At 37.8% G+C, this 13,067-nt stretch overlaps 1 protein-coding gene across 1 annotated transcript in view; it reads right to left on the bottom strand.

Moving 5' to 3' along the window:
• DIAPH2 (diaphanous related formin 2) overlaps nt 1–13,067 on the bottom strand; it is a 735,565-nt gene that overhangs the window by 151,599 nt on the left and 570,899 nt on the right. Inside the window, 1 exon segment of the mRNA XM_067548390.1 lies at nt 11,993–12,128. Coding sequence (XP_067404491.1) covers nt 11,993–12,128 — 136 coding nt within the window.

The raw sequence follows: 13,067 nt of genomic DNA, 5'->3' as shown, positions 1-13,067 counted from the left end.
CATCTTCCTGAATGCAACACAGTTAACAATGATCCTCTAGTTTTTAAATACGAGTCCCTTGATTTGCAAATGAACAGTGCTCAGATGACCTACACCAACATGTTATTACCCATCTTCTCATTTTTAAAAACATATTTCTGATTTAAACTAAATTCATATTTAGCTACTGTGGATACAAAAACCCATCTTTTGTTTCTGCTTCAAAACAAAAAGATGAGGCATCACATACTCAGCCTTAAACACAGCTCTAGTGTTGGTTTATAGATATTCCTTTTTTAAGAATCACTTTCCTCCCCCAACAGGTTAACATCTCACCAATGACTTGCAATTTGAAGCTGAATATTTGATTACTAGAATCTGATGCTGGCAAAGCTCAACTGAAATCAATGAAAGAAAGGTTCAATCCGTTTAATTAGATGTCTGCGTATGAGGGGAATGGGAGAAAGAAGATAGGTAGACTTCTGATATGAAACAAGAGTTCTTTTTATACCTAGTGATTTACTCTCATGAAGAAAAGTGCTGTATGCGGTGTCTAATCATCACAATTTGCTCTTAAATTGAATTGAATTTGTAAATGTTTTTAATAACGAAGTGCAATGTATAGGAGTGCAGGATTAGGCTAATATCTAAAAAAAACCTTCCAACCCTTAGTAAGTAAGCATGTTTCAATGGAAAAAAATATTTAAAACTAAGGTGTTTGATGGTATTTGCTGATGGAGAATGAAAGTTAATTGATTGAAATCTCTTCTAATTAAGCTAGTTTTGAAAAGTTTCAGTAGTATATTTCTTCAGAGCTGTTTAACACCATGGTACAGTAGATACAAGACTTATCAACATGATTAATTTGTCTCGGTCTCGACATACTGTGGTAGAAAGCCCCTTGGGAGAAAAACATCTCAACAGATGTGTGAAACTATATGCTGCAGCTACAAAAACAACACTCCACTGATGCAAAATTTAACAAGCAACCCATTTTTTCTACCACCCCACAACTGCATACAGATAAACTTGCATTTTATTACATTTTACATTTAAAATGCAAATCTCCTCCCTGTTCTTTGACTACTGGCTAACCCTTCTGTGAAGGGTCAAGCTAGCTGACCTACTAAATTATTTAATTTAGAAATTCTACTTATTACTATTGATCTAGTACTCCATCAGCTATAGTATGTGTAAGCATCATTTCACTGAACAATTACACTGAAAAGTATGACCACTTCTGGGATGCAACACAGCTGTCATATTCAAGATCAACAACACTGCATAACAGTTTGAATAAGAATAATTTGTCCAAATGACACGACAGGATATGGGAATTATATAGGCAATTATCTTGGAAACTTGGTCAGTTTAGCCAACAATTTGGTAATACTCCTACTTTTGCAAGACGTACCATGGTTTTTTCATAGTAAATGCTGATAACTGGTTTTACAAAACACTTTTATACTTTACCATTTTATTTTCTCCGGAAAATATTTCTGTCAAATGCAAATTTACTTTTCTTACCACCCATATGAAGATTCTTCACATTCCTTTCAGATCACCATACCAAAGATACATATTGTATAAGCTCTATCATTTGTCATATCATTTACAAGAAGTTCTATGCTGTATTCTCTAGTGAGATAGTACAGTTAAATGAGTAACGATAAAAATCAAAGAAGCCCTTGCATCAGTAAACAATGACAATTTGTCTCAGCTCACTGTTTGCTCTTTTCTACAATTATATTTTTATAATTTCTGTACAGAAGTCCCCTAAGTACTGCCATACAAAAATAAATTAGCAATAAAGCCATTTTAATATAAATAAATGCACAATCTCACCACTCCACAATTAAATAAAGCCTCAGTTAGAATCTTTTAAATTTTCATTACTCCATTTTGTTTTTATTTCCCCCTCCTTTTTCATTCTATATATTTACATTTTGCTTGACTCTTACTAGCTTTTCCACCAACTTTTAATAATCTTTCATGAGTTTATTGAGCAAGTAGATCCTCACTGGCTGTCTTTATTGACACCTTTTTATAACTTGAGCTTCTTACCCTTTGACACAGTTATTGCTGTTCTGTATCCCCGAAGTACATTTACCATCCGATAATCTCATCACATTGTTATTCCAGACTTTATGCTTTGGTATCTCCCCTTCCCCATGCCTCCCCAACCACATTTTTCAAGCTGTCTTCAAACCTTTGAGCAAATCTAAACGACTAGTTGTGTTAAAGTTTTGAGAAATGCTGGCATGACCCCAAGTTTTGATTACAGCTATCTGAACCCAATTTTCTGGCTAATATATTTGCTCTCTCTTTTTAAAGAATTGCTACCTGTCATGACGTGTGTGCTGGATTAAACCAGACTGTTGCAACATCTGATGAGAAGAGTTAGGGTTAGATGAAGGTTTCTATCCATTGGAGGAATGAGGCTTCAGAACAGGCTTCCAATAATAGTGGGGACAAACAATCTAATTAATTTTAAAATGGAGCCTGATAAATTTAAGAACTGGATTATACTATGGGGTTTCTGTGATGAAGGGGATGAGACTTGATGAAGCAGGAGGTCTCTTCCTGTCCTTGGTCCCTAATACATATAGGGGCTGAGCGAAGCAAAATCTAACCCGAACTCAGTGTAACTTCTTTGTTTGTCAGTAATGTGATAACTTTTGACCATCACATCCAACCAATTCCAAAATTTCAGGGAATGTTCCAGGCATCAATAGGGACAAGCCTATTGATTTTGGTGCAAATCACACCACCAGAAAAGCCCAATTCACAAGAAAATCAGGGCCCCAGAAGCAGCAGTTTAACTTGCTGCATGGGGACTTTGCCTGTAGCCTGGATTCCAATAGAAATATGAGAGCCTTACAAGGACAGTTTGGGCAGAAGAAGCATGGACCCTGGAGAATGGGGACCTGGAGCAGAAGGTGGTAACAGTAGGTGGAAAACTCCAGGGACCAAGGGATGGGCTCCTTGAATGGTTGTGGGGGAATACAGGGACCCAGAGAACACAAGGGGCTAGTGGAAGCAGTGGGGGTAAGCAGGGGCAGAGAGGAAGTGGGCTTGGTGATGGTGGGGAGGGGAGACTCAGAAGGGGGCAAGGCAGGGATCTACAAGGAAATGAGGGGAAGGGAGTGGTTGTGGTGATGGAAACGGGGAAGCAGAAGGAGGAAGCTGGTAAATCATGGAAGGAGGAAACTAGAAAGGGAGGAGTGGAGGAGAAAGTAGACCCTGGAAGCAGAAGGGGAGAAGAAGTAGGGACCTGAGGCAGGGGAGAATCAGGGATTCAGAGATGGGGGTGTGGAGAATGGGTGGGGACAACAGGGACCCAGAGAGTGAATGGAGAGGGGGGGAAAGTGGGGAAACAGAGAGACCCTGCCATGGTGGGAAGAGAGAGCACCCAGGAATGGGAAGAGGAAGTAATGTGGGCCACACAGATCCCCTGACGTGCAGAGGACAGAGGAATGTGTGGGCACACACAGCCCCTGACATAAGGGAGGGGGCGTAAGGAATCCCTGAAATAGAGGGGCATGGGAGGGTGGCACAAATAAATGCAAGGAACCCCCTGGCAGGTGCACAACTTACTTGAACTACAGAAGCTACGAAGCTGTGACCCCCTATTAAGTAATTAAATACATGTAAATAAATACAAAATTAAAAAAAATCTTGATATAGCGAAGTGTGATCCAGTGGAAGGAGAGGGGTTCTGGAAGTCATGGCTCCCTGGCTGTACTCGTTTCTTTCACTGATGCCCTTTGAGCTAATTTAACCTTCCAGTATCTCAATATGATTACTTCCTGGGTGTTTATGATGCTTAATGATTGCTTACTTGTATGTAAAGTGCTTGATTATTATTATTATTGTCAATTGACTCAGATGAAAGGTCCAATATTACAACTTGCACTAAGATAGCTTCTTTTATCCAAGGATCTCATAGCACTTTACAAAGACAGAGAAGTATCAGTCATATTTTGTAGCTAGGGAACTGAGGCACAACGAGACTAAATTACTTAAGCCTGGTCTACACCACAGTTTGTCGCTTATGTCGACCTAATTATGTCAATGTCTACACTACTGTCTTGCTCCTGCCGATGCAAGTTCCCCACTACACCAGCATAACAACTCCACCTCCACGAGAGCATAGGGCTTATGTCGGTATAGTTAGGGTGATGCAGTATCCGTGTAGACACTGCTTTTATTTACATCGGCTCTCAGCTGTCAGTCTTGTCAGAAATTGACAAGAAATCCAGCTCCTGGCTCCCCAGGTGGGCTACTGTTCCATGCCGTGCTGCCACCCAGACTCCCAACTGGGGTTGCTGCTTGGACTTCCCACTAGAAACTCTGTTGCCTCCAGGATTCTAGCACTCTGCTCCACACGGGGAGCAGGGCTGATCCCAGCTGTGAGTGGAGTCACTAAGCGTGGGCAGCTGGAACTCTGCCTCCTAACTGGTGTGGAGGGGAGGGAGGAGCTGGTGTGGCTGAGATTCTGCTTCTGGCGGGAGCAGGGGGGCAACAAGCCTGTGCAGCCTAGCTAGGAATGGACATAGGCGAGAACCTGGGAGCAGCTGGACTCCCAACTGGGAACTGTGCGGAGCTGAGAGCCCTGACTCGTAGCCCCCCACACTGTCCTTCTAGAGTCCGTGGAATCACTCCAACTGAAGGAGGTTAACGTGGACTTCAGCCATCTCAGTAATTACTGCAGTGGCTGTAAGTCGACTTAATATAGCTTGACTTAGGTTTGTAATGTAGATATGCCCTTAGAGTCATACAGGTAGTCATTAGTATAGTGGGGAATAGAATGCAGGTTTCATTACTAAGCATTTTCTATTCTAACCACTAGCCAACACTATCAGTTAGCACCAAGTGGTGTTATATTAATACTGATGCAGTAATATGGGATCATAAAGGAACACCCTTCTCATATTAATTTTAGTGTGGGTTTTCTCCATCCTGCATGCTTATCTTGAAGGAAAGAGAATGATAACAAACATTAAGACAGTGCTGTGACATTAAGGATTAGTTGTGACTGTGACCTTCTGCACTAGATCCTTACACCCATCAATGCCAGTGAAACAATTTTGTGAAATGCAGCTATTGCTACTAATGCAGGTCTGAAAATTAATAGAGTAGATAATTTTTTAATGGGTGACTTATGACTCAATAGTGGGATGTTCATATGTTTTAAGAATTAGAATACCTAGACATCCCAGATAGCCATCAACTACTACCAAAGAACTCCATTTCCATTATCTTCATCTGCATTAGGGGAAAACATTAATATACCTTCAAAACAATTAATTCAATACTAACTGTGGCTGAGGCAGCTCATTCCACCCTTTATCTTCATAGTGGTAGTTAAAAGGTGATTTTAATTGCCATGATAAGAAGATATAATGAAGAGCAAAACCTATTCTGATTAAATAACATTTGCATCAGAATTGCTGTTGTAGGCTTTTCAGCTCCTGGAAGGTTGTCCTTCTTTAGTGCTTTTTTTCTTCCCTATTTTCATGTGCCACACTATAAATTGTTACGATACTGCTAGAGATGTTAAATTAAACACACAGAAGTCATGAAGTACAAAATAACTGCAATGGTAGCATGCATATATCACAATAGCCTTCAGAAAGTCAAACTCTGCAGGAGAACAGCTATAAAAGACTACTTCCATTTTTTGCAGAGCTACTGAGCTTCAAAGGAAATGAGACACTTGGCAAATCATCTGATGCAAAATTCCTTGGGTCCTTTAATGGAGAGGAAGGATGGTTCAATGTTTAGAATACTAGCCAGGGATTTGGGAGACATTGATTCAATTTCCAGCTCCACCACAGTTTCTGTGTGGCCTGGGGCAAGTCACCTAATATCTCTGTGCCTCAGTTCCCCATCTGTAAAATGGGGATGAAAACAATACACTCCTACCTCTCACAAGTGTTATGAGCATAAACACATGAAATACTGCGAGGCACTCAGATACTACTGTGAGGGGGGATATATGAGGATCTAAGATAAATACGAGAGCTTTTTGGCATTTAAAGGCAGGCCCTCATTATATTTTGCTTTATATTATGATCTTTAATCATCTATGTAGGCATTTACTCTCTCATTGAGAACACTGGCCAATAGATTTTTCAAAAATATTATCACTGTTAAAAACATACTGCAAATCAAAATGGAATTCCATAGCAACACAGAAAGTTCCAACTGTTTTGGTGCTGGCACTCCCCCCCCAAGTTGCAATTACAATACAGTGTTGAAATACATGGGTACATACAGGTACTATTATTTTCTGCAGGCCTCCTGCATCACGTAGTGTGCGAGGTTGGCAGTGTTCAGTTAGCAAGGGAATTGTTCAACATTTATTTTCAGCCTGATTATTCACTGAATGGCTCCCTACATTATTCCTGGCTCACCATCCAAATTATACATTAAATGAAGATGAGGACCCTGGCTACATGCATGATGCACTGTCCTTTTTGCCCAAGTGTGTTCCTAGTTACATTGGTGTAAATTCAAAATCCATTGACTTCAACCAATTTATTTCAATGTAAACTGGGGTACCTGCTAATAAAATTTGGTTCACAGTAAGTCACAGGTCCATAGGAACTTAGTGTCATTCAATATAGATCTGTTTTACTCACAGGGAACCATTCAACCACAGGGGAAAAAATAGTACCTGATCCTGTAATTAAAAACTTTCATAAAGCAGACACACAAAGGAATATATCATCTTGGATAAGCTTATGGTGGAAATACAATTTTGCTACTTTATTCTGGGAGGGAGTGATTGATTGCATTACCTATTCAAAAAACCCTGCCTTTTTCCTCACGTGAAAAGTATTTTGATTTTGTTAATATGGATGTATTTCAATATTTTAGTGGTAAATTCTACCCTGGCTGGCATAGCAAATGATGAGCAGAGATGTTGTCTGGTGTATCCTTTTTGCTGGAGTAGGGAGAAGAGAGTTTCCCTATAACCTTTTTTCTTACCAACTGCAGGAAGCAGGATTTATTATTACAGTTGATATTTATATAATGTCTAAAATATGCTAATTACTTTACAAAACTTTTTTTTTAAAAATCCTTGATTTAGCCCTTAGAATGCAGGAAGACAGTAAGAGTACTTTAGACATATAAACTAAGATATATGTAAGATATATAAACTAAGAAGCTGGAAAACAGTAGGCACTTGTTTGCTCTGCACTGAAAGACTTTAGGAAAGCATTAGAATTTTATATTCTAAGATATAGTTACAGAATGAGTGAAACAACAGTGCTAGGTTAAAATATCCCCTGGGTGAAAAGAGTCACCTTGTCAAAATGACAGCTTGAGAGGACATATGCCCCCTTCCACAATGACTTCTGTGTCATATTGGCTTACAAAAATTTGCAAGCCATTTTCATAAGCAGAAATAACCCTGCAGAGCTGAAAGTATCAAGAAAAAAATATTCATTTGACAAACTAAGGCACACTTACTGAACAAGAATGTTCTGGACTCTAATTGTTCTTGACACTAAGGGTATAACACATGGAATGGATGTTATGGTTTAAATATAGAAAAGAACACATGCTTAAGCGGTGAAAACAGGTAGATAGGGTTATTTTCACAATCAAGCTCCTGATTAAGATTTGAACCAGGTCAGTAGTCAGTCATCCAGAGTACTGGCAGTTCAGTAGTCTACGTGGTGGTCTGAACACATTTGACAATGGACAGTCATCCACACATGGGTATTTACCACACAGACCAAGGACTACATTATAGTGAAACTTTAGTTAAAAAAAAGGCATATGATCAAGACAGTTTGAGGCATCATGCATTAACACTACCAAGAACATCCCCCTCTCTGGCTACATATTAAAACAAATTTTCAGCACTGTTAGCTGACATAAGCTGACACTTAATAAAGGAATAAAGGAAGCCTAATGATTGGTCAAGTGTTGGCTGAAATAGAACACATTTCACTAAACTTAATCTAGTAAAATGAAAGTTTATTCTTTTTGGAAGAATTTGTATTTAAACTAAAATTAACTAGAAAAGACTTCACATCATACTGTGAATTGAAAGAATTTGCTACCTACACAAATCATCAAAGTCTTCTTGGAATAAATCTGTGGCTTCCCTTTTCTTTTTTAGATATGGTGTCTTTTCCACTTTAGGCAGATAAGGGGAAAAATATTACATAATCACATATGCCATAAAAACAAAGTTCAGAGCGAACTCTGAAGAAGTCACTGCAAAGAAACAAAACAGATAAACAAAGCAAAGTGGCTCAGAGGCTCTGTGGCAAAATCATGTGCATAAGCTTCCAAAAATATGTCCAAAATTTTTTTACAAGACTACCACATAATTTGTGTATGTGTATCTCTGTGCATAAGTTACAGTGGCACAGTGCAAGTTTGTACAACTACATTAAAAATAGAATGCAAAATATGAAAGAATTAGGAAAACATAATTTATCACTGTCAACAAATATAGCAAGGTATCTAATAAACATGTTCTCTTAAAAATAATTAGTTGCACATCTAAGGAAGATCACAGACCAAGATGAAATTTTCACTTCTAAAGGAAAACCGTCCTAATTTCGCTCATTGCAAAGTTCTGAGTGTTTGCAGGTGACTAACCATTCCTTCCAAATATAAATTATACAAGGGCTCATCTAATACAAAGTTGCCCTGCTTTAACTACATATCAACATAGTTAAAGTGATACAACTCTTTTAGTGTGGATGCAACATACTGTTATAGCAATTCCCACACGAGAAGGAGAATAAGGTATATTGTTATAAGCTACCTTTACATCACGATAACTGCACTCACAGTAGGGGTTGAACCAGTACAATTATTTTGGGCTAAAAAATAAGTAAGTAAATAAATAAATAAAACCACACTTCTAACTAAAATAGCTGTACTGGTACAAAAACCATGTGAACACAAGTATTTATGTTTGAAAGTGTAGTTGACATGTTGATTGCCCAGTGATGGTGGCAACTATCAGAAAATTCAGAACAAAGGGTGGAAATACCTGTATAACTTTGAAAGGCAAGACATGCTGGATTGATGGCATGGTTTTCCTACCTTTCAGAAGCTCCTTTGCAGAATATTGGGATGGAACATGGACATTTGAGAGGGAAGGCAGTAGGGAAGAAATTGTCTTCGATAGCACACTGCCCAAAAAACCCTCCTATATTTCCATATAGGTTCCACTCTGTACATACACTGTTCAAAATGAGGATATGGAGAGCCGTGGGATCTAAAAAATTTGCTTGATGATCATTAAGCTCTGTGGATTTTAAAGGCCTCACCTCAACTAGCCCACATGGCTGCCAACCCCTCCACTAGAAGAAACTGTACATGTCAGACCTGATAGAGTTTCTGGGTTTGATCTAGCCTGGGTTGAAGTCAGTGAGAGTATTTCACCAACTTCAATAGTAACTGGATCTGGCTCTTTGTGCTTTTTTTTTCCATTCCAACCTTTATCCATTATAAGGGATCAAAAACTGGGTATATGGGATCAAAATACAAATAACTGGAAACTAGAGTCAATCATGTTTCTGTATTAGTGTAACAATCATAAGAGAAATTATTAAAACAATCAAAAATATGTAGGCAAATTCTTCTTATATCTTCTCAACCTTCACTGCAAACAGATATTTTTGTATTTCAATCTCTTTCACAGACCTCCATAATGGTGGTGAAATACTGAAGTCACATTTTAGCAGGTTGACACAGCCAACTATCTAGCCTTTATACTATTCTTTAGTCAAAATGAAAATGTGTTAATTTTCCCACCCAGGGTTTTATGGCTTTTGTTACAGATACAAGAAAATTTCATTGACTCTCTCTTGTGAGATGACTTCACATATTAATGAACAAGGTCACTGCAACAATATATTCTGGAAAACTAGCCAGAAATCTATTTGTTCATGTTCAGAAAGAAGGTTGTTTTAGTTTTCCTGGATTTTTTTACACTTATTTAAAAACAATTTCTCTTCTCCTCCCAAAAAGAAAAAGACAAGAAACAATCTTAAAGAGGGATATGGGGAAATTCTGAAACAAACTATTTACACTTTATTTTTTACTTATTGAAATATGTTACATTACTGTGCGTGGCACTTATTTGTTTTACAGTTTCTACTGTGATGCCACAATACTGAATTTGTGACATTACATCCATTTACATAGCAATTAAATATGTAGCAGCAAAAAGGCAGGAAAAAGAAACTAGGCTGCAAAGTAGACAACTTTTTCTTACAAAGCCAGGAGATACGAAATAACTGCAAAAGGGAGTACAGAATATTGCTAGACAAGTAAGTTTTTAAATATAATTAACAGGGACTTACACAGTGTAGCAAACTTGAAAAAAAAGAACAATATTATGTAGCCAACATTTTCAAAAATCTCACTGACCTGGAGTTCCTCAATTTTTGGGTGCTCAGTCTGAGACACCTTCAAGTGGCCTCATTTTCAGCACTGAGCACCCATCCTTTGATACATGGACCGTTTTAAGATGTCTCAACTTGGGCAACCAAAAATTAAGGCACTTAAAGTCACTGGTCACTTTTGAAAACCTTAGTAATATTTTTTTTCCAGGCTTGCTATATTGTGGAAGTCCCTGGTTAAACTCATCAGGAGTCATCTTAATCAAATTGTGTTAAACCTATATAGGCAAAGAGGTTTTCACAGAAAATTAATACAATACGTGAAGGCCAGTTACTATGAGATATCCATTTTTTTAGGATATCTTGGGCCTGATTTCAAAATTGCAGCGCACTGACAACTCCTTGGGGTTCAACATAATCTGGAAATCAGGCCAAAGGCCTCTCCAGCTGGACACTCAAAAACAGAGGCTCACAAAATCATTGATCACTTTTGAAAATTTTGTTCTAATATTTCTAAGTGAAAGCCATCCCAAAATAAGCTAACTTCTGCTACAAATACTGTATATGCTCACTTAAAATGTAATGTTTTTATTTGAAAGCTTTCCTCCTAATTGATTGATCTCCAGCTTAGTGCTACCTCAATTCACCCTAATTATATGGTTTATTGTAACATCATTCTGGTATAAAACATATACCGTGGCACCTTACATAAGGTTTGTCAAAGAAAAAAAAAAATCTATTATTTTGCTAGGAGTGAACCTGTCAGATTTGTTCACTGGGTTGAAAAGACAAGTTGTAGTCACACACTGAGCATTTTTATGTGTTTTATGATTGAGAAGGATTAGTTCAGTCTCACAAGAGCACAAAAATGATCACAGAAGGAGAATGGTAACTGAAGTCTAAAGACATCTCTTGTTCAATCTAATTTGTATGTGTGTCTTCTCCCCTCAGTTCCGGGGTCCAAAGGGATGGAAAGTAAAGTCTGCATTTTGCAATCTTCTGGAACTTTGCAAAGCATAGATATTAGGGGCCAACTGATTCCTCCTTTCCCTCCCTCTAGTGCGCTCTCATAGAATGCCCGCATGAACTACATAATGTCATTTCAGCTAACCAGTAAGCACAACACATTTCTTTTTATCATGCTGAACTGTCACACTGTATTTGAGCTCACAGCTGAACCAGATTTTTCAGCTCATAACCGTACTGTTGGGAGAACATCCATTTATAATATGGAGCAACAAAGCTCAGAAAGAAAGATGTTAATTGCCACAATATCTTGATTATAGAGATGTTTACAGAAAAAAATTAACAAGACAACAAGTAAGAAACTTTTTATTGGGAGTAAATCCATATAAAAAGAAATCAATTAACTTCAACAAATGAAAACAAGTCAATAATTCACCACAAAATGCCTTGGAAGAGACACTGCATATAGTGAATGACAGATGCAGAAAACATGAAAATCAGGTATGCTAAACCAAGGAAGAAAAATGACACTAGAACAGTTAGCTTAGTTTCTGCACTTTCAACATAGCAATTAAGGACTTTCCATAGTAACCTGGAGGAGTCTAAACTAGAGTACTTTTTTGTTCTCTTTATAAATTCTTCCACTGAAAATGCTGCCTTACCTTTATTCATATCAATCAGCTTCTTCTTCTTCTGCTGCCGCTCCAGTTTCTCTCGTTCAGCTTTCTCCTTTGCCAGCTTGGCTCTCTTGGTCTTCTCTTCCATTTCTCTTCTCTTGTTGTTTTCCTTCAGTGCCTCCTGCATTAGAAATGTTGAAAATAGGATTCTTCCATTATTTATGCACTGCAAACTGTGGAACTAGTAACTTTTTTTTAAACCCTTTTTTGTGTGTAGACTTTGCCCTTACTGGGGCAACACTTTTGCTGCCTTGAGAGAGACTCGTGTGCTTCTGATAGCATTGTGTGAATAACTTTATTTAGTCAAAACCACCTATTTCTTTTTCTATGAAAAAAAAAAATCAGGCATAAATGAAGCCAAAACATTACAACTTGGGGAGGTGGGAAATTGAAGAATCATCTGTGTTAAATAATTACTGAAGGATGATATTTTGCACAAGTGAATCAGATTTTTACCTAGATTAGATACACTTATAAAAGAGGTTTTGAAATACACAGTGCCTACTAGACCAGTATAGAAACGAGTTGTTAATCTACTATTTTATCATATATCCAATAAGGGAGAAGAAAAAGGCGTTAGTACCTAATGATCCCAAACATGTAGCAATCTATACAACCCTTGGAGAAAGTGCAACAGGAAATACTAATAGGTTTGATAGAGAGATAGAGCAAGAGAGAAGATGATTGGAAATACTGAAATAGTTCTTCACTACTAAAACAGCAGGTAGCACCTATGGGGAGATGGAAATGCATGAAATTATTCTATAGCAGTTCCTTTGTTTTTTGTAGATAAGACAACAGACTGTCTTAGAAAGAAACCTTGAGGATGGCAAGTGGCAAGCGGGTAGAAAGGCAAGTCCCCAGTGTGAAGGTACTTTAAATATAAGTTTCTACAGTTCTGTTTGTTTCTATTGCAGTTTAATTTACACTTTCTAAAATATTCTGGTTAAGATTTTCAAAGCAGTCTAGGTGATTTAGATACACATCTTGCATTAACATTAAGGGAAGCTATTAATCTGAATTTTCTAAATTCTGAAAATCTCAGCCTCTATGTCTGCCG

Source organism: Emydura macquarii, unplaced genomic scaffold (assembly GCF_026122565.2).
Source record: "Emydura macquarii macquarii isolate MOO-44397 ecotype Brisbane River unplaced genomic scaffold, CSIRO-AGI_Emac_v2 contig_1253, whole genome shotgun sequence".
Lineage (NCBI taxonomy): Eukaryota > Metazoa > Chordata > Testudines > Chelidae > Emydura > Emydura macquarii.
The sequence above is the reverse complement of the archived record's forward strand: the minus strand, read 5'-3'. Positions and strand labels throughout refer to the sequence as shown.